This window comes from Tursiops truncatus, chromosome 4 (assembly GCF_011762595.2).
Source record: "Tursiops truncatus isolate mTurTru1 chromosome 4, mTurTru1.mat.Y, whole genome shotgun sequence".
Classification (NCBI taxonomy): Eukaryota; Metazoa; Chordata; class Mammalia; order Artiodactyla; family Delphinidae; genus Tursiops; species Tursiops truncatus.
This window is the reverse complement of record NC_047037.1, coordinates 113176574-113200070: the sequence shown is the minus strand read 5'-3', so window position 1 is coordinate 113200070 and position 23497 is coordinate 113176574. Positions and strand designations below refer to the sequence as shown.

At 35.6% G+C, this 23497-nt stretch overlaps 1 protein-coding gene across 1 annotated transcript in view; it reads left to right on the top strand.

Annotated features, from left to right (window-relative positions):
- ROBO2 (roundabout guidance receptor 2) overlaps window positions 1–23497 on the top strand; it is a 197957-nt gene that overhangs the window by 163088 nt on the left and 11372 nt on the right. The window contains exons 21-23 of the mRNA XM_073804650.1: window positions 4485–4745; window positions 8960–9165; window positions 20589–20762. Of these exons, the coding sequence (XP_073660751.1) occupies window positions 4485–4745; window positions 8960–9165; window positions 20589–20762 (641 nt within the window). The remainder of the gene's footprint in view (window positions 1–4484; window positions 4746–8959; window positions 9166–20588; window positions 20763–23497) is intronic.

Genomic DNA, 23497 nt, shown 5'->3' with positions numbered 1-23497 from the left:
TGATGATAAACACCCATTCTAGTTAAATGGAATAGCAATTAGAATATTTTTTAGTCATTTAGTACATTATGTAATGTAACTGTATAATGTTAAAACTCATATTTTATGGTAGACTCTCCTTTGCCTGATGGTATTTGAATAATAAAAAAATGAGTTGAGTGAAACTAATTACAATTTTTTATGTTACCTTAATACATGATATATGTACCATTACTTACTCCTTTTCTTATGTTCTATATGTATTTTCATTCCATATGTGTGTTCCCTTTGAATTATTTGAAGTAAGCATAGTTTAGTACTTATGAAGTAGGGAAATTTTAGGAGATAATTCCCTACTTCCATTTGAAAGATTGAATATATAAATGTTCTTTCTTTGTTCAAAGGTAGGACATCCCTGACAATAGTCTATGTAAGCAAGGAAAGTACATGTACTAGTTTATAGAATAAAATTGTGCTATTTTGTAACAAGTTTATGAAATAAATTTAATTATAACTATTGATAAAGTATAACAGGATGCATATTCCATATTGAAAATGGGCAGTTTTTAAAAAAAAATTAGGCTACTTATACATATTTTTGTTTGACTTAATAATATAGCATTTAAAGTTAAGTAAGTTAAGGAAAGAAACCTAAGCATTCTTAATAATGAAGCAGTTTGTGAGTTTTCATTTCAAATCAATAAATATGCTTATCATATACTATTTTTAAGGTATTACATCAGATGTGGCCAAACAGGAATAGCTCAATGTCATTATGTTAATGTAGCTTAAATCCACTTGAGGAAAAAATACTATTAACATGTGAAAGGTTAAATACTAAAATAAGTTGGACAACAGTTACAGAAATCAACATTGGAAATGGCAGAAGACAGTGTATAATCAATTTTCAAGCAAATGTGCAAAAATATTATCAGTGCAAGTTCAGAAGAGTTATATATCAGTGCTACTTGGCCTCATCAGGGAAATCTTTATAAAAGATATGGGATTTAGCCTGTAGCTTGAAGGATTTGTAAGAGTAAGCTAGGTGAAATTGGAGGAGTCTAGCTTATTTGAAATAAGTTGAATTCTTTAAACTAATGCACCAGAATGGAAAAGTACAAAGAAAGGAGGAAACAAACCAATTTCTTTTGAGCAGGAGATTCTTGTTGAGAAACTGAAGAAAACATCTGAAAAGGTAGGTTGAGGCTTTGACACATTTAATGGACAGAACAGAGTAAAGTGAAGTGAATGTTTTATTCCAAGAGTTCTGATGTTTTCATAGACAGAAAGTGTAAGTGATGTGCAAGATTGATTAGAAGATGGGGAAAATTAAAAGCAATAAATCCAACTGGGATCGTCATTATGAACTTTTACACCACAGACTCTTATCTTCGAATGAAATCTAACTGTGATCTCCAACATAAAAAACATTAAAAATGCCATCGTTTTAGAGCAATATATTTTCTCGGGTCATACTGGTACTTATATAGCCAAGAAATGGGAATACAAGTTTAACCGTTGATATTTTCTAATATATAAGAGTGGTTATTTGTAACACACTAAAGTGTGCCTGATACTAAAATGTAAAAGACATTTCAGAAGAGATATTATCAGATTATACAGGGCTTCTGAAACAAAGTATTCAGTTTGCAACTCATCGAGGTAGAAGATTATTCAGGTACCCTCAACAAGAGATGAAAATTTAACAGCCAAAGATGTCATCACACTCTGTATAAAACCTCTCAGTGACTATCCATCACCCACAGGCAAAATTCCAAACTCTTTCTTGGGGCTGATGAAGCCCTTCATGATCTAGCACATACTCACCTCTCCTGCCTCATCTATAACCAACCTTCTCTATTGGCCAGCTGTTACCAGTTAGAAAGCTGAGTTCTTCAAATACTTTAAATTTTCTCTTCCTCTGGGCCCTCTCATGTGTTACCTAGAATATCCCCTTTTTCAGTGGCCGGCAGAGCCTCACCCAAGCCCCAAACTAATTTCAGCCTCCCTGCTTTATTCTTATAATACTTGGTATCTTTGATTATTTGCTACCTATCGTCTGCCCCACCGGATTTTATGCTCTATAAAAAGATCCAGTTACCTGACACATGTTGGTCAAATCAAAGGATGATAACTTGAGGAGTTTTAAATAGACTTTATTTTTTTAGATCTGTTGTAGGTTAACAGCAAAACTGAGCAAAAAAATACACAATTTCCCAATTTCCCATGCCTCCACACATGCATAGCCTCTGCCACTATCAACATCTCCCACCAAAGTGGTACATTTGATAAACTGATGAAACTACATTGCCACATAATTATCACCCAACATTCATGGTTTACTTTACGGTTCACTCGTGGTGTCGTACATTCTGTGTGCCGATGTACAAAGAAAAACTGGATGAGTGTATAATGACATGTATCCACCATTGTAGTATCATCCAGAGTAGTTTCACTGTTGTAAAAATCCTCTGTGCTCAGTCTGTTCATCCCTCCCTCCCCTTAACCTCTGGCAACCACTGATCTTTTTACTGTCTTCATAGTTTTGCCTTTTCCAAAATGTCATATAGTTGGAATCATACAGTATGTAGCCTTTTCGGGTTGGCTTCTTTCACTTGGGTAATATGCATTTAAGATTCCTCCATGTCTTATCATGGCTTGATCGTGCATTTCTTTTTAGCACTGAATAATATTCCATTATCTGGATATGCCACGAGTTATTTACTCATTCACCTACTGAAAGACATCTTTGTTGCTTCGAAGTTTCACTAATTATAAACAAAGCTGCTATAAACATCCATGTATAGGCTTTTTGACAAATTCATTTTTAAACAGGATAATTGGAAAGACACTCCAGTGAAACTATTCAAGAATCATCTGGACATTTACAAATTAGTGTTTTGTAAGGGACATCAAGACTAGATATATATTTTTGTAATATTCTATTTTCAGTTTCTTTAATAGAAACCTTCTATATGCTAGATACTGTAATAGGTGCTGGAAATGCAAAGTGGAGAATTACAGAGTTCTCGAGTTAAGGATCTCATAGAATAGTGGGGAAAAAGAGACGTGAGACAAATAATTCCAGTATAACATGGGGAGTGCACAGTATAAGTATCATGGAATTGTAATCAGTTCCATATGGTGGGAGCAGAGAAGGCTCACAAAACTGAGGACATTTGACTTGAACCTTGAAGGAGAAGCAGGAGCTCACAGTCACATGATTTGAGAGTAGTCATATACAGACCCAGAGATTAAAAAAACATAGAGTAGGCTGGTGTTGGGGAAATAATGGGAAATTAAGCTAGAATAATAGGCTGATGAGATGGGGAAGTATCTTTTTTTAGTCCTTGCTAATGGGTTTGAACTTTTTCTTACATTAGCAATATCACTAATAATTTAAGCATAGGTGTGATGTGAATGAAGATTTTAGAAATATAATCCGATTGCCTGTATGGAAGATATAGAAGGGATGATGATGACATTCCAAGAGACTAGGAAAGCTAATGGGCTGGTTCATCTCAGAAGGAGATTGATCTGTGATCGTGGGAGTAGAGGTGAAGTGTAGAATAAAGACTTGGGGGATATTTAAGAGGTTGAATTTATAGGACAATTACATCTAATAAAATTGCTTATCTTATCCTTAAGTCTCCATTTAAAAGTGCATTGGGATCTATTTGATTTAAGAAAATAATAGCACAACAGAGAAGGTGTAAATAAAAATGCTACTGATTTTGTGTCACAATTAAAACATTGGGGATTAATTTTCTATGTTCCCTAACCAGAATCCCTAAAACATGCTGTTTTTAAAATTGTTGTTTTTCTTTTTAATATATATTTTATAGGATTAGGTTTTAAATTTCTGTTTCTGTAGATTTGAGATGTTGAGATACAAGGAGACATCAGTTTCTAATGAAAAAATTAAGAAAATTAAGACAGTTGAAAGGCTATTGAATACATTTTGTAGCACAAAGTCTTAATGATTGACATGTCATATGGAATGAAAGGTTGGCATAGATCTAGAATAAGAGTAAATAAAATTATCAAACACTTCTTAGATGAATATTGGCATATTCTGTTGGTGCACAAGGATGAACAAGAGAAGAAAATAGTTAAATCTACAAGCACTAAATTCATTAATTGTCTTTAATTGGCAATTTGGTTTTTCTACGTCAGTAACTTTGTTGGGAAGTTATTGCCTTTTGTAACTGTCGGGGTAACAATTAGCTAAAAAGATCTTTTAAGAATAAATTGAGATCTTGAGATAACCGATGTACTTATGATTAGAAATTAGATAACAGCCAGGTGATTTACTATAATAGTGCCAACAACCAGAAATCAGGAGGAAATAAACTGGGAGAACATTTTAGATGCTACTGTGGTTGCCATTCATTGCCAGTGTATTTGTGTGTGTGTGTGTGTGTGTGTGTGTGTGTGTGTTTGTGTGTGTGTGTGTGTGTGCGCACCTAAGTGTTAATGTGCTTTTTTTCCTCATTTAATTTCAGCTATGACAGTGATAGCTGGTGCCCACCATTACCAGTACAAACTTATTTACACCAGGGTATGGAAGATGAACTGGAAGAAGATGATGATCGTGTCCCAACACCTCCTGTCCGAGGCGTGGCTTCTTCCCCTGCCATTTCCTTTGGACAGCAGTCCACTGCAACTCTAACTCCCTCCCCACGGGAAGAGATGCAGCCCATGCTGCAGGCTCACCTGGATGAGTTGACAAGGGCCTATCAGTTTGATATAGCAAAGCAAACATGGTAAATATCCTCATGAGGTCAGGGGACCCATGCTTTCAACACATGGATAGAGGAAACGTTCTTTCACATTAAATTCACAAGAGAGTCTCATTGAACTCTACAGCTGGGGTTAGAAATGCTTTTGTACAACTCCTTCATCATCCAGATAAGGAAATTGACTGAAGAAATGTTAAAGAATTTGACCAAAGTCACACAACTAATTAGAGTGAACTGGAGCAAGAATTCAGATCTGCTGAATTTCAGGCTCAAGTACTTTTGGCTACACCAGAATCTTTTCTAATTTACAGTTTAGCTTCAATTAGCTTATCCTTGAACTCACTTCCAACACCATAATGAAGGACTCTTTTTAGATTCTTCAAAGTGCCTGTGATTAATTCTGTATGTGTTTGTGAATATGTAAATGTAAGCTTCTGCAAATCACATATGGTCAGTGTCAGTTATTAAAAGACCTTCTTTGGGCTGAACTAAATGAGACAGAAAAGAACAACAATGTTAGTAACAGTAAATGCACACACACACAAAAAAGCCCCTAGAATAAATTACAAATCCCAAATTCCTTTTTTTCTCATTGATTCATAAACTTTCATAAGGTATATATGGCAGTCTGCTGATGTATCCTGTGAAAAATATGACAGGAATACAAGTGGAACCAACTCTCACAATTCTGTGCAGTTATTTTTTCTTATTTTCTCTCCCTTCTCCCAAACAGTAACATGTAAGTTTGACTCCTGAAAATGAAATCTCAGTAACATACCTCTGATTATCTTATGTTGATTTACGTCCTGTGCTTGAAGTTAAAGTTTTATGAAAGAGCCTTAGCTTCTTTTTTGGTAGTTTTAGCTACTGGGATGAGCTGATAATGAGATGTCTTATTCTCAGTGTTAATGAACTATGTGTTTTAAAAATACAACTAAATATACAAAGAGATACTCAAACCAGGAATATCATTTAAAGCTTATTACAAACATAGGTTCTTTTTTTAGAACCAGAGGTTCTTGAACATTTTCTCAATCATCAGATGTTTTTCCAAAGGTCAAAGACATTTTACTGGTAAACAGTATTATTTTGCATCAGTCTGCTTTATAAAATACAACTATTGAAGTTGAAGCCAGCTGCTTTAAGAGCCAGAGGATTTCTTTCAAGTTAATTAAATGAAGCCCTGCCTATTAGTCCTTTAAAGCACAGATTCTAGCTTGGAGGGTCTCAGCGCTGCTTGCGTTTTGGAATCATCTGGATAACCTGATGCATAGGCCCCAACCCCAGATATTCTGATTGTTTGGTCTGGGATTTGACTAGGGTCAGCCAAGGCTGGACCACGACCACTGCCGCTCCTTACTAGCTGCATGATAATGGGCAACTCGCTTAACACTTCTGTGCTTCAGTCCCCCATTTGTAAAATATAATGGTAATAGGAATTGACTCATCTACAAAGTGAGAGGGCAGTCCCCCCAAGACCACCCTCACTTCTGACACTATGTACAAGTTTGGAGAGTCCCCAAGACTACCCCCAGGTTCAAGAATCGCTAGAAGGAGACGCAGAACTCACTGAAAGCTATTATACTTGAAGTTATAGCTTCTTATAGTGAAAAGGTAGATTAAAATCAGGCAAGAGAAGAAATGCGTGGGAGAAAGGCTAGGAAATTCCAAAGACGGATCTTCCATTTGTCCTCTCCCAGTGGAGTAGTGAAAAGCACAATTTCTCAGCAACTCAGTGTGACGATATGGGTCAACCAGGGAAACTCACATGAGCCTTGAGTTTCAGAGTCTTTATTGGGGGTCTGTCACATAGATGTGGTTGACTATCTGCGTGGCTGACCAGGGTCTATGGCCCCTCCAGAAGGTGAGCTGATATCCTGTGACTTGCAGTTCCCTCCATAAATCATATAGTTAGACTTTCTGGAGGAGCCTCTGGCCTCCAAGTAAAGACATTTTATCAGACAGGATGTTCTAGAGCTTAGAGATTACCTCTCAGGAGTACAAGGCAAAAGTCTAACTTCTCTTTGGGCAAGGTCAAATTCTTTATTTCACACCATTGTTTTTGGGAGAATTAAATGAGTTTACACTTGTATAGTACTTAGTAAATTATCTAGACACATTATAGCTGTTATTATTCAGAGGGCTTGGGTTTTCACCTGAGTTGTTTATTGCTGTCTTTCCACTCTTAGAGCCCCACTTAGTGAGTGCTCTATAGACACTTGCTGAATGAGTGAACAAACTAATTCTCGTCCACCTGCCCCAAGTACCCACAGAGCACACCCTGCTTCTCTCTCTGAGTATGCTTCTGTTAATCCAACAGTCCTCCAGAATGCCATGCTGACGCCCCGTGTAGAAGGTATGAGTCTTCATGTGCTCGCACAGGACCTTGCCCTACTAGGATGGCAGTGCCAGCCCATCTGGGCTGCACATCGACATCACAGGAGGAGTATGTAAAAATAATAATTCCAGGCTTCACCTCCAGGGATTCTGTTCCTATTGACCCATGAAGTGCAGAACACAGTGCCTGTTACTAGAAGATACTTAAAAACGTTACGTACCCTTTTCCTGTTCATCTCCTCATTCTCCCGAATTCAAGGAATACACTTTCACCACTCAGTGTGTCTTGGTTCCATTAAGAGGTGTCACCAGTGCTGTAGGACTAGAGTGTTGGTCTGTTCGGTCCTTCTTAGGACCAAAGTGAAAATTATTAGACAAGAATGGCTCATGTATAAAATATCACTTTATATTCTCTTGCTCATGACTTGACTCACTCCATCCACTCTTCACAAACAGAATTTGAGGTTACACTTAGAGCAAGATGTTGCCATCAACACTCAAGATTTTCTGTGAAAGCATTAGTTAGGAAACTTCCTGACTTTCCAGTGAATGAGCTGTGATGAATGCCAGGTAATAAATGGGACCTCAAATGCCTTATCTATTAAATTAAAGATGTGGGCCTGATGATATTGAGGTAGCTTCCAGAACTAATATCTTAGGTTTTTTAACATTAAAAGGTCTAGAATCTTGTTAATATTGGAGTTGGTTACAAGTTCAAGAATGCAGTTGGGAGAAGAATATTAAACAAATTCTGGAAAAATGAAATATTTTCCCCATAAGTGCAAATATTAAAGAAAATCTTGTATCTTTAACTCAAAAACTAACCATAAAAATGCATAAATCGCCCTTAAATCCAGTGGTCTTTTAAGTATTTTGTATCAAGGCAAAAAAAACCCCAGGAAAACCAAATGTGTCAAAACATGCTATATTCCCTCTATAATGACAGTAACAAATAACAGACTTACTTTCCTTCAGCATTTTATGGTTTAGAAAAAACTCCTAAGTAGTCACCAAGCGAGCTGACTGGACTCTAGTGTCCAGCTCTGCATTTTACTAGCCATGTTATTTGAAACTTAAGTCACTTAAATTTGAACCTCCCTTTAAAAAATTCTGAAAGAGAGGTGATAATACCAGTTCTATCTACTTCCCAAGGTTGCAATTAGAGTTATTCATTCATTGCAACTGGTTTATTTGGCACACCTACTGTTCTAAACACAGAGTGCTGAGATGAATCTTTTCTGCCTTTGAGGTGTTTAAGACTTTGGTGGCTAAGACAGATGCAAAAATATTAGCTAGAGCAAAATTAGCCATTCCTCCCCAGTTTAACCTAAACTCGTTCAAGTGGAAACAATCACCCAGCCTGATTCCTGGGGGATCGTGCAGGAGGAAAGCCTCGTAGGGCAGCGAATGGGCCATGGTTGGAGGGAGAAGGTGTTGGTATTAGATTTTCATGTGACATCTTTTCTTCATAAGGGCCAGCAGGTGATGTGGGTTACACAGGCTGAGTAGAACTTTGACACAAAACTGGGAATGTAATTGTATTCTTTTTGGACCAAAAAATATCAGCTTTAAATAGATATGTGTGACGACTATTCCTATTCTCCTCTGGGTGATTTATTTGCACAAAAATGTTGGGTCTGTAGTCTTTTTCCTCTGTGTATCATCCCGTAAATACCCATAGAAGAGTGTAATAGTCTATACTGTTGTTACTGTTTTGGCAAGTCATGTATATGTAGACCATTGTCTCTGCTGAAATGTAAGGAAGCATAGTAAGCTCCAGAATTAGTTAAAGGAAAGCAAGAAAACAAAATTAGTTACCACAGCAGGCTGTTTCATTCTAATTACAATTTTGTGGAATGCTAACCAGTACTTTTTTTTTTTCCTTCCCTTGTGAATTCTAGGCATGTTCAAAGCAATAATCAACCTCCGCAGCCCCCGGTTCCACCATTAGGTTACATGTCCGGAGCTTTGATTTCCGATTTGGAAACAGATGTTCCAGATGATGATGCTGATGATGAAGAGGAAGCTTTAGAAATCCCCAGGCCCCTGAGAGCACTAGAACAGACGCCCGGATCCAGTACGGACAATCTAGACAGCTCTGTGACAGGTAATGGAACTGATTTAATAGGAATAAGTGACCCATTTGTAATATTAAAATGCATCGAAAGTCAAATACTTTCTTATGTAAGATTTATTCCACTCCATCTATTTCTTTAACATTTTTAATATGTTAATATTAAACACAAAATTCAAAAAGGATTTGGAAATACTTTTGCTTCGCTGCAAAAATGATAAGAAAAATTCATGAATTTTAAAAAGCTTTAAGACATGAAAGAAAACTCAGTTATATCCAGGGCTTTCATGAAAAGTTCACTCTACTGGGGAAACAAGTCTATTACGTAAAAAACCTTGACTTTTAAAAATGATATATTTTGTATATCAGGAGCAACATGCAAAGTGAATGCAATCTTAAAACGCTTCTTGATAGTTCACTCCGTAAAATCATTCACTGATGAAAGTAAGCAGCTCTTCAGAATAAGGCTCTCTAAGGTTGCACAAGGTATTATTTTTAGAGTGGAGAAAATGTATAGCGAGATAAACGATACATTTATGCGTTTCATATTGTTGATCCAATAATTGCTTCTCTCCCAAGAAAGAGTTATTTTTGCTGTTTACCCCTTTGACTTCCTCTGGCCTCCTTCACCAAGTGAAAGGCTGCAACTCGTATCCTCCTAGGATGATCCCAGGACTGCCACCTTTTTCCAAGGATTTAAATTTAGCAAATTGTATTTAAAAAAACTTAAATCCTAATGTGTACACGGTGACTGTGGAGAAAAGTAAAACTTCAGTCTTTCTATTCAAGTAGGTATCCCTTCTTTGATACACACACGCAAATGCCTCTTACGTGACTATAAAGATATAAGTGCCACAAATGTGTCGCCCATGCATGTCCTATCCTTGAGTCTTCTCTGTGTGCCACCCATTTCTATATTTACCTTCATGACACTCTTCATTCTAGGAGTGCATTTTACCACAGTCCCATTTAATTCATTTTTCCTCCGACGGCTTCTTAATTTGCACACATTTCACTCTGTGTGTTATAGTTCAAAAACACTGATGGAAATTCCTTTATGAAAGTGATGGAGAAGCATGAGTACCTACATGTTTCCTCTGCACGACTTCCTGAATTACACAATGTCATGCACAAGCCTACACTTTTCAGGTTTTCTTTTTACCTGGGGGCTGTCTGCATGCCGAGCTAATTAAGATTTAAGAAGTGCAGATAAACTGCTGTGATTTGAAATCCAGATCCGACTGAAGGTGGCAGAGCAAAAGTTTAAATCTTTGAATGCAGAGAGCTAACTTATTACTGCACTATTATGTTAAGCCCCTTTGCCTGAATTTCTAGCATAATCTCCTTCAGGGTAAAATCTGCATAGTTTTGCATGTCTCGCTGCTGATACTGAACTCTTTTCTATTAGGAGTGCAGTAAAAATTGCAATGATAAAAGTCAGCCAGAGCCTGTGTAGTTCTTTTCTTAAATATTATAATGTCAAAGATGATAAATATACCTATAAATCAGGAGAAGGCCATTTTGAACTTTTACATGCTCACCTGTTAATAACATGTTTCACTGTTAATATGACTGCAGTTAAAGACAATCTGAATTTCCCCTTGTAGCTGGTATAATGTTCATTCCAAATGAAGCTTTTATTGGTAAGAAAAAGTCTGTTTTCCTACTTAAATTCGGTGCTTAATTACTGCCATATATAAAAACCTCAAGGTGTTTAGGTATGCATTCCACAAGGAATTTATCCTATGATAATATCTCTCCTTAGTTAGTAAAAGAAGTTGCACTCTATACCAAAGGAGCCAAGCAGGAAACTTTTTTCTTTTTTTTGGGGGGGGGGGGATTTACAATAACTTTGTGGGGAAGGTATGATCAAAGATTTAATTTGCTTTCTAGGGTGTAAGTGTAATTTAAAGTAAATAAAAGTTAAAAATAAAAGTAAATATAGTTTTTCAGAAAAAGGATGTGTGTGTAGGGAGGGACTGTGTGTACAGAAGAGTGTGCGTGTCTGAAAGTATAGCCTGGGTTTGTGATTATGTGTAAGGTGTGTGTGTGTGAGTGTACGTAGGAGTATGTATATGAGCATACATAGGACGTTGAGTGCAGTAGAGCATGTGTGCATGTGTGTATGTGTACCTGGGGGTGGCCCTGAGATGCATGTGTGTATGGACCAAATGCTACAGAAACCAACATGCTAATGAATATTGCTCTAACGTGTTTATGTTTTCTTCAGACACTCAAGGCTAGTTTAATGGTGCTAAATGAGGTGGGCAATAAAACAGAGGCTATTTCCATTGGCTTTGTATGTTTTTAAGATGGTAAGTGCCCACGGAGAGGATTCTGATTTTTCCTCAAATTACCTTGAATTCTAAATTTGTGTGTGGTGTGAGTAAATTAGTCATCACTTTCATCTGAATTCTCTATTTTCATTTTCATGAAACTAATGACCATTTTTTTATGAAATAGAACTAACAGTTACGTACCAGTCCTTGAAACTCTAAAGCCAACCAGAACGAAAGCCCAGCAATAACACAAAGATGGGCTAATAAGACTGTATATAAAATTATTTAGAATTTTACTTCTGAAATATGTTGCATTCCAACAGCTGCCACATTAAGGAATATCAGCAGTTAACAAGGTACAGAGCCTATTTTTGTCAAGAAATAAATATATTATTTTCAAATGTTTTCGGAACAACTAAGTAATTTATGAGGGCCTTTAAATTTTTTGAAATAATGCTTCATGAATGGAAAAGGCCAAGAAGAGAGGAAAGTATCAGTAATTCTATAACCCATAGTCTCAGTGGCTTAGTCTGGTTGGGTAGTTATAACAAAATATCATAGACTAGGTGGCTTAAAGCACAAACAGTGGAAAGCTGACAAGTCCAAGATCAAAGTGTGGGCAGACTGGGTTTCTGGTGAGAGCCCTCTTCTTGGCTTACAGGAAGCCATCTTCTCACTGTGTCTTCACATGGCAGAGAAGGAAGCAAGCTCTCTGATCTCCTTTTATAAGGTCCCTAATCCCACCTTCATGACCTCACCCTCATGACCTCATCTAAACCTAATTTCCTCCCAAAAGCTCCACCTCAAAATACCATAACGTTACGGGTTAGAGCTTCAGCCTATGAATTTTAGGGGGATGTCAACATTCAGTCCATAACATTCAGGCGTGAAAAATGTATTTGAAAATCTGTTATTTATTGATTTCCACAACAAATATTTATTGAAAGTCTATTCCTTCCAGCCACTTGGCTAGGAATTTAGATTTGGTAATAATAGTAATAATAACAACAACAACAACAACTTGCACATATATAGCCCTTTGTACACCCAAGGCACTCTTCTAAACAGTTGCCTGTTTTCATGTATGAGTGGCTTAGTGAGCTAAGAATGCTTCTTACATTTTTAAAGGGTTGTAAGAAAACAAGAAACAAACAAAAAGAAAAAATAAATGACAGACAGCAAAGCCTAAAATATTCAGTATATGGCACTTTGCAGGAGAAGTTTGCTGATCCCTGTTCTAAGGTTTTAACATGTATTAACTCATTTAATTGTCACAACCCTATTTTTATTCTCATTTTATAGATAAGGAAATTGAGGCACAGAGGGGTTTAAAGACTTTCTTTAAGATCACCCACCTGATAAGTGGCAGAAGAATGTTCAAAATCAATCAGCCTTACCCCAAAGACCAGTTGTCATGATCCCTGCTCTGGAAATGCTCAACTGTTTTCTCATCTTTGGATTTAGCATATTTAAGAGGAAAATGATTTCCTGGTCTGTTCTTCTCTCTCCCTTTCTGTGCATGTGCATGTATACATATATGAATAAATATATATTTATACAAATACAACACATTATTTTATCTTGGAAACATTCATTTTTACCCCTTATACACTTAATAAGATCAAAAATATTAAATTTTTAGATGTAACTTTTATTATTTGTTTTTTTCATATTTCATTCTATATTCAGTTATAATGACTCATGCCAACAAAATTCAACTCTCATAGGGAGTCACATTTTTATAATTTTATTTTAATTTATACTTACAGTTTAAACCTACTTGGTTGTAATAAAGTACAAACAATGTTCTGATTACAGCACATCACACTCTTTTTTGTCTAGAAAGTAAACATACAGGATTGTTTCAGTCTTCAGGAATATGCTTGTAATATTTCCTTCTAAATGCCAAACCCACCACTTTTGAGTAACAGGTTGGGGGAAACCTTTAATACTTTTTTCTTTGACTTCCATGGTGGGAGTCAAGGGTGAGTGTTTCCTGTATTTAATGACTCCAGCACAGGGAAAAAAAAAAAAAAAAAAAAAAACAGAAGGCAATAGGAGAGAGGGCAGGAGAAAAATGTCCTGAACATGGAGTCAAGATTCTAACTGCCTCAGTGATCACAAAAAGTAACACTGAGAGTGAGTGCTGTTAAATGAAACAAATAAAAGTTTCCTTGACTGCTGAACCCCACGTAAATACCCTGGTTGAAAGGAAATAGGGGCTCTATATTTTCTGTATTTTATGTCTTTGGAGGTTTTTGCTGGAAGTCCCAAAGCAGATTATTTTGAAAACAGTAAAACCTGGCAGCCTCACCACCTTACTTGACCACACAGCTTTTAAAGAATTGGCCACTTAAAAGCATGACCTGATTTCTTGCTTTTGTTGCAAAAATTTAAGGAAAATATTTTTGTAATAAGGAAATTTCAGAGGTAATGCTAAAAATCACTAAATAATTTTCTTAGACATTCTCCACAGCTCTGATTTATTTAAAAAGAAATTAAATACTTCAAAATTTAACAGATAAACGTGGAATATCATATATTCAATTTTTATCTGAGTAGAACAAATTAGCAGGTGTCATAGGTCACAAGGAAGAGATTTTTTAATTTCTTATTTTGCTTTCCCTTTTATATTACACATTCCTTTCTCTCTGAGGAATGTAAGTGAATTGTTGTGCATTCAATATGTTTGAGTGAAAGAACTTCTAAATATTAGAAATGTTCTTCTACATCTAGGCAGAGGTCAATATTTGGATTGATTTGTCCAAAGACACTTAGAGCTGAAGATTTTATTTAACAGATAGTTAGACAGATTGCACTTAATAGGAAGAGCTCCTGTATTAAATATTGGCTGAAAAAATGGGGGACAGCCAGTTTTTGTATCTCATAAAAATGGTAATGCAACAATTAGCAGGGTCATATTATAAAGCATACACTTTACTCTAGCTTAATGGGTCTAAGGATGAGCATCTATCAGCAAGGAAGGATTTAGCATAAAACAACATGTAAATGAATTGATGACTGATCATAAATTAATTTTAGTGCTGAAGACATAATGGAGATACAGCAAGATACCACTTTATCATGGTATTTTACTGCTCAGTACCATTTTGCAACAGCTTAATGTCCTATCTGCAGTTCTTCCTTAACAGCTTGAATACATTTGAGATTTTTTTGGCCTTTCAGCAATTTTTAAACCTGAGAAATTTGGAAAGATGGAAGATGCAAACACAAATAAATCTGGCTATGTTACACAAATTCATTTTTCATTAAATGTTTAAATATGTATTGATTATGTTTGTGTCTATAACATGTCCAATTGGCATGGATTGCTTGTAATTTGTGAAGAATCTCTACCTTCGCTGTTTTACCTAGCTTTGGTTTCAACTTTCGTGGTTATGTTTACATTTATGAAAGAAAGCCAGTTATCACAAAAGTGGCTTACTTTCTAATTGATGAATCACTGTTTTTCTTTTCTTATAATCATTGTCTTTTTTTGGTAATAGTTTACATAAATCTTCAGATAATCTTTGATGTTTAAATATAAAGAAAAAGAAAGAATGGTAGCCACAGAGAGATGAAATCAGAAATCATGAAATAAATTTTAACAATTTTACACTATGGAAGAAATTTAATATATGTTATATACTTTTTTACTCATGGTGTATTGCCAATTTTCCTTAAAAATATTTCCCGCAAATGTAGCCATTCCGTATATCATAAGTACTCCATATCTCAAATAGAGAGAATGGGTTGTCAAACATAAAGACAGAGGAGCAAAGAGGGAAAGAAATTTTTTTTCCTTCTGTTTGTTTCCTTCTTGCCCTCCATTTTGAAGGCAAACTCAACTATATTAAGCTGAAGGCACTTGGCCCTCTTTAGTTTGTGGTGATGAGGTTTCCTATTGCCCATTATGGGCAAATCACTATGGCACACATCTCTTCAACTCTAAAGTCATCTATCTAGTTTCTTTGCTCTTACAGAGAGTGGTGAAAAAAGAATATCTTTCTATATTGACCAACACCCACTTGAAGCCATGCCATTCATCCATGCTACCCTCTCTTCCCAGGGAAGGGAAAAAAAGCATCAGAGAAAACTCCGTGAATAACTGGAATTTCTGAGTAATAGTAAGGAGCATTAATGATTGAGATAAAGTCAGAGCAAAGACCCAAAGGCCGGAAAATAGTTGATTTGTTTAGGAATTGGCAAATCTGTATGTGGAAATCCTCATATGAAGGACTAGTTACATCACTGCTTTCCCCATTGTCCAAGTAATCAACAGGAGTTGACTGACCTTATATTCCTTATTTAATAAATGTTCTGGGAGTTATTTTGAGTATGTTCTTTCTGTAACTAAAGTAAGGCCATTGCTAGGAAATTACACATGGAATAGAATCCCATGCAGAATTTATACTGAATAATGAAAATATCGAAGGCATTTAATTCATTATGCCAATGTTCATTGAATTTTTACTGGGAAATGTCCCTGTGCATGAGGTATTAAAATGAATAATAAATAGTTCCTAATCTCCAGAGTTCCACTGTCTGGAAGAGAAAACATATATGCAACAAACACTAGTTTGTAGAGATATGATATGCTACCATATGCATACTATTTGAAAAACACAAGAGGTAGAGAAATTGATTCTCTCTAAGACAGGGTTGAAGACGAAGTGGAGTCAGGGTGATAAAAGAGATGATATTGATTTGGACTTTGAAGTTAGGCACTGGGCAATACAGTTAGTAACAATCTAGAGGTGTGTCAAAGGAATGAGAGGCAATGGGGCTGCACTGGCTATTAGAGGGAATGGGACTGGAAAGGTAGGCTGGGCTAGATATTGAAGAATCTCAAATACCTCAGTCAGTGTTTAAATGTATTGGCAAACTAGGTAAGGCTTTGAATGGAAAGACAGAATTATGTGATAAATGTCCCAGAAAAAGTGATTCATATGACAAGGAGGAAGATAGAAGGAACCAGAAGGAAATCAGTTAGGAGGAGCTTAGGAATGAAACTGGAGATGTAGAAAAGGAGATGCTTGTTTGGAGAGTGAGTTTCAAATAGCCGGCACAGATTTATTTGCAGATTTCAGCAGACATGTAGAAATACAGAAAACAGGACATAGAAGGGACCAAAACTGAGCTTTCCCATGTTTCCAAAGTATCCTCAGTTCTAGGGTTTCATATTCTTTTGTGATCACTGGCTGAATCACTTTGATTTCTTTCTTATCTACTGTAGCATTATATTGCAAAACTGATTGCATCATTTCTCCTTTCATTTTGGGCTGCTGGTCCTCGACTTGTGATTATTAACTCAGAAATGGTTCTCTCAGAGGAGGCTCAGTTGCTGGTGTTATCTTGGCTTCCTTGCAGTGGCCTGTGTCAAGGGAATTTGTTTGGAAAGTAAAAAGTGTATCTCCATGCTTTTGGCAAATAGAATCAAAACTCTTTCTTTTTCTGCTACACTTAGCACCCTTTTAACTTCTCTGATCCTTCTAACCCCTCCAGTGTCTGTTTTCTCTGTCTTGAAAGTGCATAAACCCGTGTTATTGAATCCTGGCACCTGAACTAAAAGTACAAACACTTTATCATGGCAACACTTCTAACTCTACTGCTGTCTCTTAAATATTGGAGTAAAGGGGGAAGAAAATCTATGGCACTTAACTTTAGTCTCTTTGATGTGAATACGTGTTTGTTTTATTCTGGAATATTAAATTAGCTTCCTATAAATACTTTGTGCCTCTCTTTTTAAAAATTTGGGATAAGCAACACTTGGTATTTTTATTGTGTCATACTCTAATGGTACAACAACCTAAATAAATACTGTAATGTTAATTGTTTTAAGTAATAGATCGTCTCAGTGTGCTTTGGTCTAAAAAAAAAAAAAGGATAAAAGTGTAAATGACTTGCTAAAAATTAAGAATAAGCATTATTTCTCAATATCATCATATTTTGCAGCTCTTTACGCATAAAGCTGTGATTCTTTTCCTCTACTGCCATGTTGCACTTTGCAGAAAAATCCATGTTAATGTCAGTGGTATTCTTTATAATGATTAATTTTCTAAAATAAAGATTAGTATTAAAGAGAAAACTGGAGGTCTTAAAGTAATTGAAAAACAAAGAAATCATACTAAGCTTTGAAAAAAATAGAACTTTTCAAAAATAAATTTTTTGTTATATTCTAAGTCTATTTGCTCTGGTATTATTCATACATTTTTGATTATTAGTGTTTGTTATTTCCTGAGCAATTACATTTTTATTTTAAATTCTTGAAATAATTCTAGCCCTTCTGCAGTATGTGAGTGTAGATTTCATGACAATTATCACTAGTCTGCATTAAATTCAAAATATATTCACACTATTTGTTCAACTGAGTTCTTGATAAGTTGACTTTAAACACACTATAATTTATTTCAGTAAAAATGTTTTTCTCTGAAGTCTAGGCCTTAAAATATACATAGCAATTCTCTTTTAGAAAATAATAGTGTAACAATTTAAACAAGGTAAGAACGGAATCATACAGAGCATGTTTTGTTCATGTGTTGAAAACAGATACATGTCTTAAATGAGCTTAATTCTTCTGCACTAGAAATGTTTAAAACATGGATGATGCTTGCACATGGCTAAAGAAGTCTTGATGAAACCCGATTTACCTCAAGGAAGAGTGAGGAGTGAAGGCTTTTGTTCATTAGTATAGTTATGTACAAGCAGATGAGCTATCCAATATATACAACTCACTAGACGACTACATTTGTTTTTAGGTTCAATGGTAAATGGATGGGGCTCTGCATCTGATGAGGACCGTAACTTTTCTAGTCATAGATCTAGTGTAGGTAGCTCCTCAGATGGCTCCATCTTTGCCAGCGGCAGTTTTGCACAAGCACTGGTGGCAGCAGCAGATAAAGCTGGTTTTAGGCTGGATGGAACCAGCCTTACAAGAACAGGTTGGTAGACTGAGTCAACACTCTTTGCATGAGAGAATCTTGTCCTTGGACACTGAGCTATTTATCTTCTGTTCTTTCTCCTCAGTGAGTCTGACTGCAGGGTTTTCTTTAATATGCATGAACACAGTTTGGGTGCTCAGTTATCAGACAGAACTCTCTTCTGATGCCCCCTTTGCAGAGCCAAGAATAGGCTCCTACTCACCACCTTCCATCCTTTGTTCCCCTTTCCCTTCATGGTTCTGCTGATTAATTGGAATATGCTTCCTTCTTATACTACAGCAAAGCTGCAACTCAGATTGCCATTAAATTTTCAATAATTCGCACTTTGCAAAATTCTCACACAATCAATAATGTACCCAGTGATTAAAATTATTCAGCTTTTATCTCCATTACTTTCCTTTGCCCCATTTCTTTCTGCAAATGCATTTTCTGGGAAGGTTTTCTCAGCATGGGGTGAATGGGTCTGAAGCTGTCAGTCTAACAGTTCAAATGGCTGATGGTCTTATTAGTTGTTTGGCTGTTAAGATTTTAATCCAATAATTTATTATTTGTTTTAAAGGATGCTAATTAAAAATACACCCACTGCATTTGCAAGTTAGATAAAATGATGACTACTTGTATGTTGCTCTTTATCACAATCTAATTTTGGTTTCTGAAATTAATAAATAATAATAATATAAAAGACCAAATATGTAATTTTTCACATTTCTGATCATTAACTCAAAAATAAATGTGGGATTCACTCTATTAATAGATCAGTAATTTCGTAATCATTTGTTTTACTGAACAAAATAACTTTGGCATGATCCTGTTACATGACTGTGTGTACTTCTTAAATGCACATAGAAGAAACTTCTGATATATGAATTAAACTGAGTTGCCTTACAAAACAAACTAATTAAACTCTAAATGCATTTTTGAAATCTTAATAGTATTCAAATAGTAGAAAATAAAGGACTTTGACCCTTCACTAAACTCTCAAGTTATAAAAATGAGTCTTGGAAGCTTTCTTTGAATTATACCATCATATCATGTTATACTATTTCTTTTGAGTATGCACTAGGTATCTTCAAAGTAAAGAAGATTTTCCAAGCATTGCAGAGGTTTATTTTTCATATAGCATCTGAACTAAAATATGTTGTAATATAATGGTTATTTGAATTTTCTTGCTTTCTAAGGCATAAGTCAGCAACTTTATGTTGCCTGAGTGCTTTTTGTGGCATAGCTATAAGCAGAACAGTGAGAAAGTGCAAGGAAACTAATAAATTAGAAGGCACAAGTACATTTCTTGCATGTATGCTAATAGCTAATAAAGCATTAAGCGATATCATTTCACATTGACTTAAAATGTAACAATATACAGTAATTTTGAATGAAATGAAAACATGCAATAGAGAATAAATGTACATAAACCAACCCTCTCATACCATAATAAACATGTTATTAAAATTGTAAGATGTTGAAAATTCATTAGCTTACCTTTTGCCAGAATATATTTCCCTGTATATGTACACTAAACTACAAGACAAGGACATAACACATTTCATTTTTCAGTGAGAATTTGGAGTCTGCTCAGATACAATACTATTCATCAGAAAACACCTATTGCACTTTGGATATACAAGGTGATTTTAACCTGCTCTCTATCCTATACTATACACTAATGTTATTGAGTTTCTGCTAAGAGAGGTAGAATTCATCATGTATGTGTATGGGTGGTAAGGTCAATTAAATATATGTATCTGAGCAGACCTTTCCTGTAAAATTTCAAATGTAATTACTACAGGACATTTTTCAGTGCTCAAAGAGCGTTTGTAAGATTCCAAGGGTGAAATTTGATTAAACAGATAAGACAGTACATAATTCACTTTAGAAATAGCTTCTTTAATTTTAAGGAGTAAAAGCTGCATGAATTTGCCTATATCTATGAAAATATTACTAAGATCGTCAAGGTTAAATAAAAATATAATCAAGGAATATTGAGTTTTTGGTTAGTGGCTTTGTTTCATATTCACTTGTTTAAATTTTTTCAGTGGGTAGTATGTTGTTTATAAAAATCGGACAAGCTAAATGCAGCAGGGCATATTTTTTTTCTATGGAGATGCACCAGTATTTTGTATCTTCAAATGTCATCTCCAGGCAAGTTGAGAGGCTAGTCTTAGAGCAGAAATACAAGACAGAATCAAGGTCTTATAATAACATTCTCTATACCTCATTCCCTTTGTTTACTTTTTAGGCAAAGCCTTTACCTCCTCTCAAAGACCTCGACCAACCAGCCCATTTTCTACTGACAGTAACACCAGTGCAGCCATGAGTCAAAGTCAGAGGCCTCGGCCCACTAAAAAACACAAGGGAGGGCGAGTGGACCCACAACCAGCATTGCCTCACCGAAGGGAAGGAATGACAGATGGTAGGTTTGTTTCCTTCTCTCGTCTCCTAACTGAAAAGACATGCTCTGTGCAATCATTAACTTAGATTAAAGAAGCTATGGTAGATTAGGCATTGCCTTGTTATATAACCAGGCTGAACACCTGGCAATGTGGTCTTGTTTCAATAAAACACCCTCTTTTTTTTTTAACAATCTGGAATTATTTCTACATTATCCAGCCCCAAGAAATACAGGCCATACTGCTTTGCAATGTTGATTTTTCTGCTGTTCTGGCATTTTCCATTAGTGCTTTTTAGTGAACATTCCTTTTTAAGATTAAGGAAGAAAATATAAGTAGCATTGCAGTTGCCATGTTGTTGGATCATTTTTGAAATTGAATTAAGATATCTTAGATGGTATTTCACTTTAAAAAAAGACCGTGTAGTGATTTCCAATTTAGTAATTTTTTAGTTTCATTAATTCCAGGGCTAAAAATATGCTATAGATCATCTGGTTGATGGATCAGTAAACTTTTTCTGAAAAGTCCAGATAGTAAATATTTTTGGCTTTAGCAAGCCAAACAGTGTCTGTCAAGACTACTCAACACTACTCAATTGTCATGTCTGTGAAGCTATAGAAAAAATGTACATGAATGGGTGTGACTGATTTCTCATAAAACTTTATTGACAAAACAGGCAACGGCTTAATTTGGCCCATGGGCCATGGCTTGCTGATTCATTTCAATTCCTTTATTTATGTATAGCATCCAGTCTTTGAGTATTTGCTTAAATACTGCTAGTTTCAGGAAACAAAATATTACTGGACGATATCCTTGTTCAATAATGAGTAGTTCATCAGCCCTATATTCAACTTAATTCTCATATGTTTAAATATAGGAATAAAAGTATTTATCCCGAAGTTTTATCCTCGGGAATATGTAAGATAATATATGTAAAAAGCCCAATATAATGTCAGACCCAAAGGTAAATTTCTTCCCCCTTCTCTGTACTGTCTCCTGCAAGCACACACACTTTTTCCTGAGATAGTACTACGAAACATCAAAAAGATGAACCTAGCCAAGCTGCACATTAGAACCATCTGGGAACTCTTAAAGTATACCCTGGAGATTCTGATTTAATTGTTCTGGGGTGAAAACCAGTCACGAGTATTTTTAAAGCTCCATGGGAGAATCTAACGTGCAGTCAGCTTTGAGAAGCTATAACTGAGTTCTGCGCACTCATCTCAGTCTCTTAGACTTATCATTACAGGACAGAATGAGGCTTAGTTGGAAAAGAAGTATTTGTTCTTTATTGGTTTGGGGGTAGGTCCTTAGCTGGCAGCCACCGTTGTGCTTTCTCTTGTCATTTTATAATGCTAAGAAGATTTTAAAAGCCAAAATAACTTGGTCTAAAAGCCTTCAGGTTTACTTATCTTCCCTGCTTACTTTGTCCCCATTGGAAAGTGTTTCTATGGAATGCAAGGGTAAGGGTACAATCAAGATTTTGATTCTCTATAAGTGGATATCCTGTGGTGAGCAAAAATGCTTATTGCCTCCTTTCTGCCCCAGATGATCTAAAGATTAGTTGAGCACTTGAAGCATTCATCTTGTTCCCTCTAAATAAAAAGGACTACTCCCACTGATATTCTAGTTACAAATCTCAGCATTAATAATTTTGTGGAATTTTCCTGATATGAATGTCATGGAGAGAGGAAAAAATCCAGGGACAATACGGGTTTTCTGTGGCTTTTCCAAAATGTTTGAAGATCGTGTCCAGAATATGTGGAAGATATAAAATATAAATCAGCAAAATAGAGAGCTCTTTTCTTCCTTCCTAAAACACTTTCCTTGCAAGCTTTCTTCAGAATGTCTAGTTAAAACAAGCTACCTCCTAGTTTAAAGCATGATCAATATGTTGCTTATATTTCTAAAAAGCAAATAGGTTCCTAACGTTTCAAATTTACTGGCATTCCAAAAAAGGTTATGGATTAGGTGCTATTAGTAGATACATTTTGGAAGTGGTGATATTGCAAAGCAAATTTTGGCTCACATATCTTTCCAAGTGTTTGATCCAAAGACATTTTAGTTATGATACAGGGACATTTATTTTGGATAGCACTCTACAGATTATCCTTAAGGATTTTGTTATTTTACCACAGATGTATATGTCGTAGCTTTTGTATGGTATGAATCCATGCATCAGTAATAAATTTATAATATTTGTGTATAAAATCAAACTGTTCTTTTGAGGAAGGTTGCTCTTTAGTAGCACTTAATGTATAGACATTTTACCGTAAAATTTTTGCATTATAGATTTTAGAACAGTGTTTTATGAGTACATTAATCAGAGTAATTATTGCTAGCTGCTATACCAAACAGCTTCTATCCCCTCAGTGCCTTAGCACATTAAGCGTTTATTTCTCATGGACACAGTGATTTATAAAAGTCAGGTGACTCTCCTCTAAGTTGTAGTGTAAGGGTGTATGCTTCTTAAATATTGAGACACCATTATTTCCAAGATGGGACCTTGATGGTTTCTGAGTGAGGGGAAGACAGAATGTAGGTGATTATTTGAGAGGTTCTATGGCTAGTCCTGAAAGTGGTACATGCCTCCTTCATTGGCAAGAACTCTGTCACATGGCATCAAACTAACTACTGGAGTGGGAAAGTAATCTTCCCTTGTGGCCAATAGAGGAATTGGGAGTGGTAAGCAACCTCAGTCTCTGTCTCAAAGACTATGCAAAAACTCACATACATGTTAAGGAATGTTCTTCTCCCT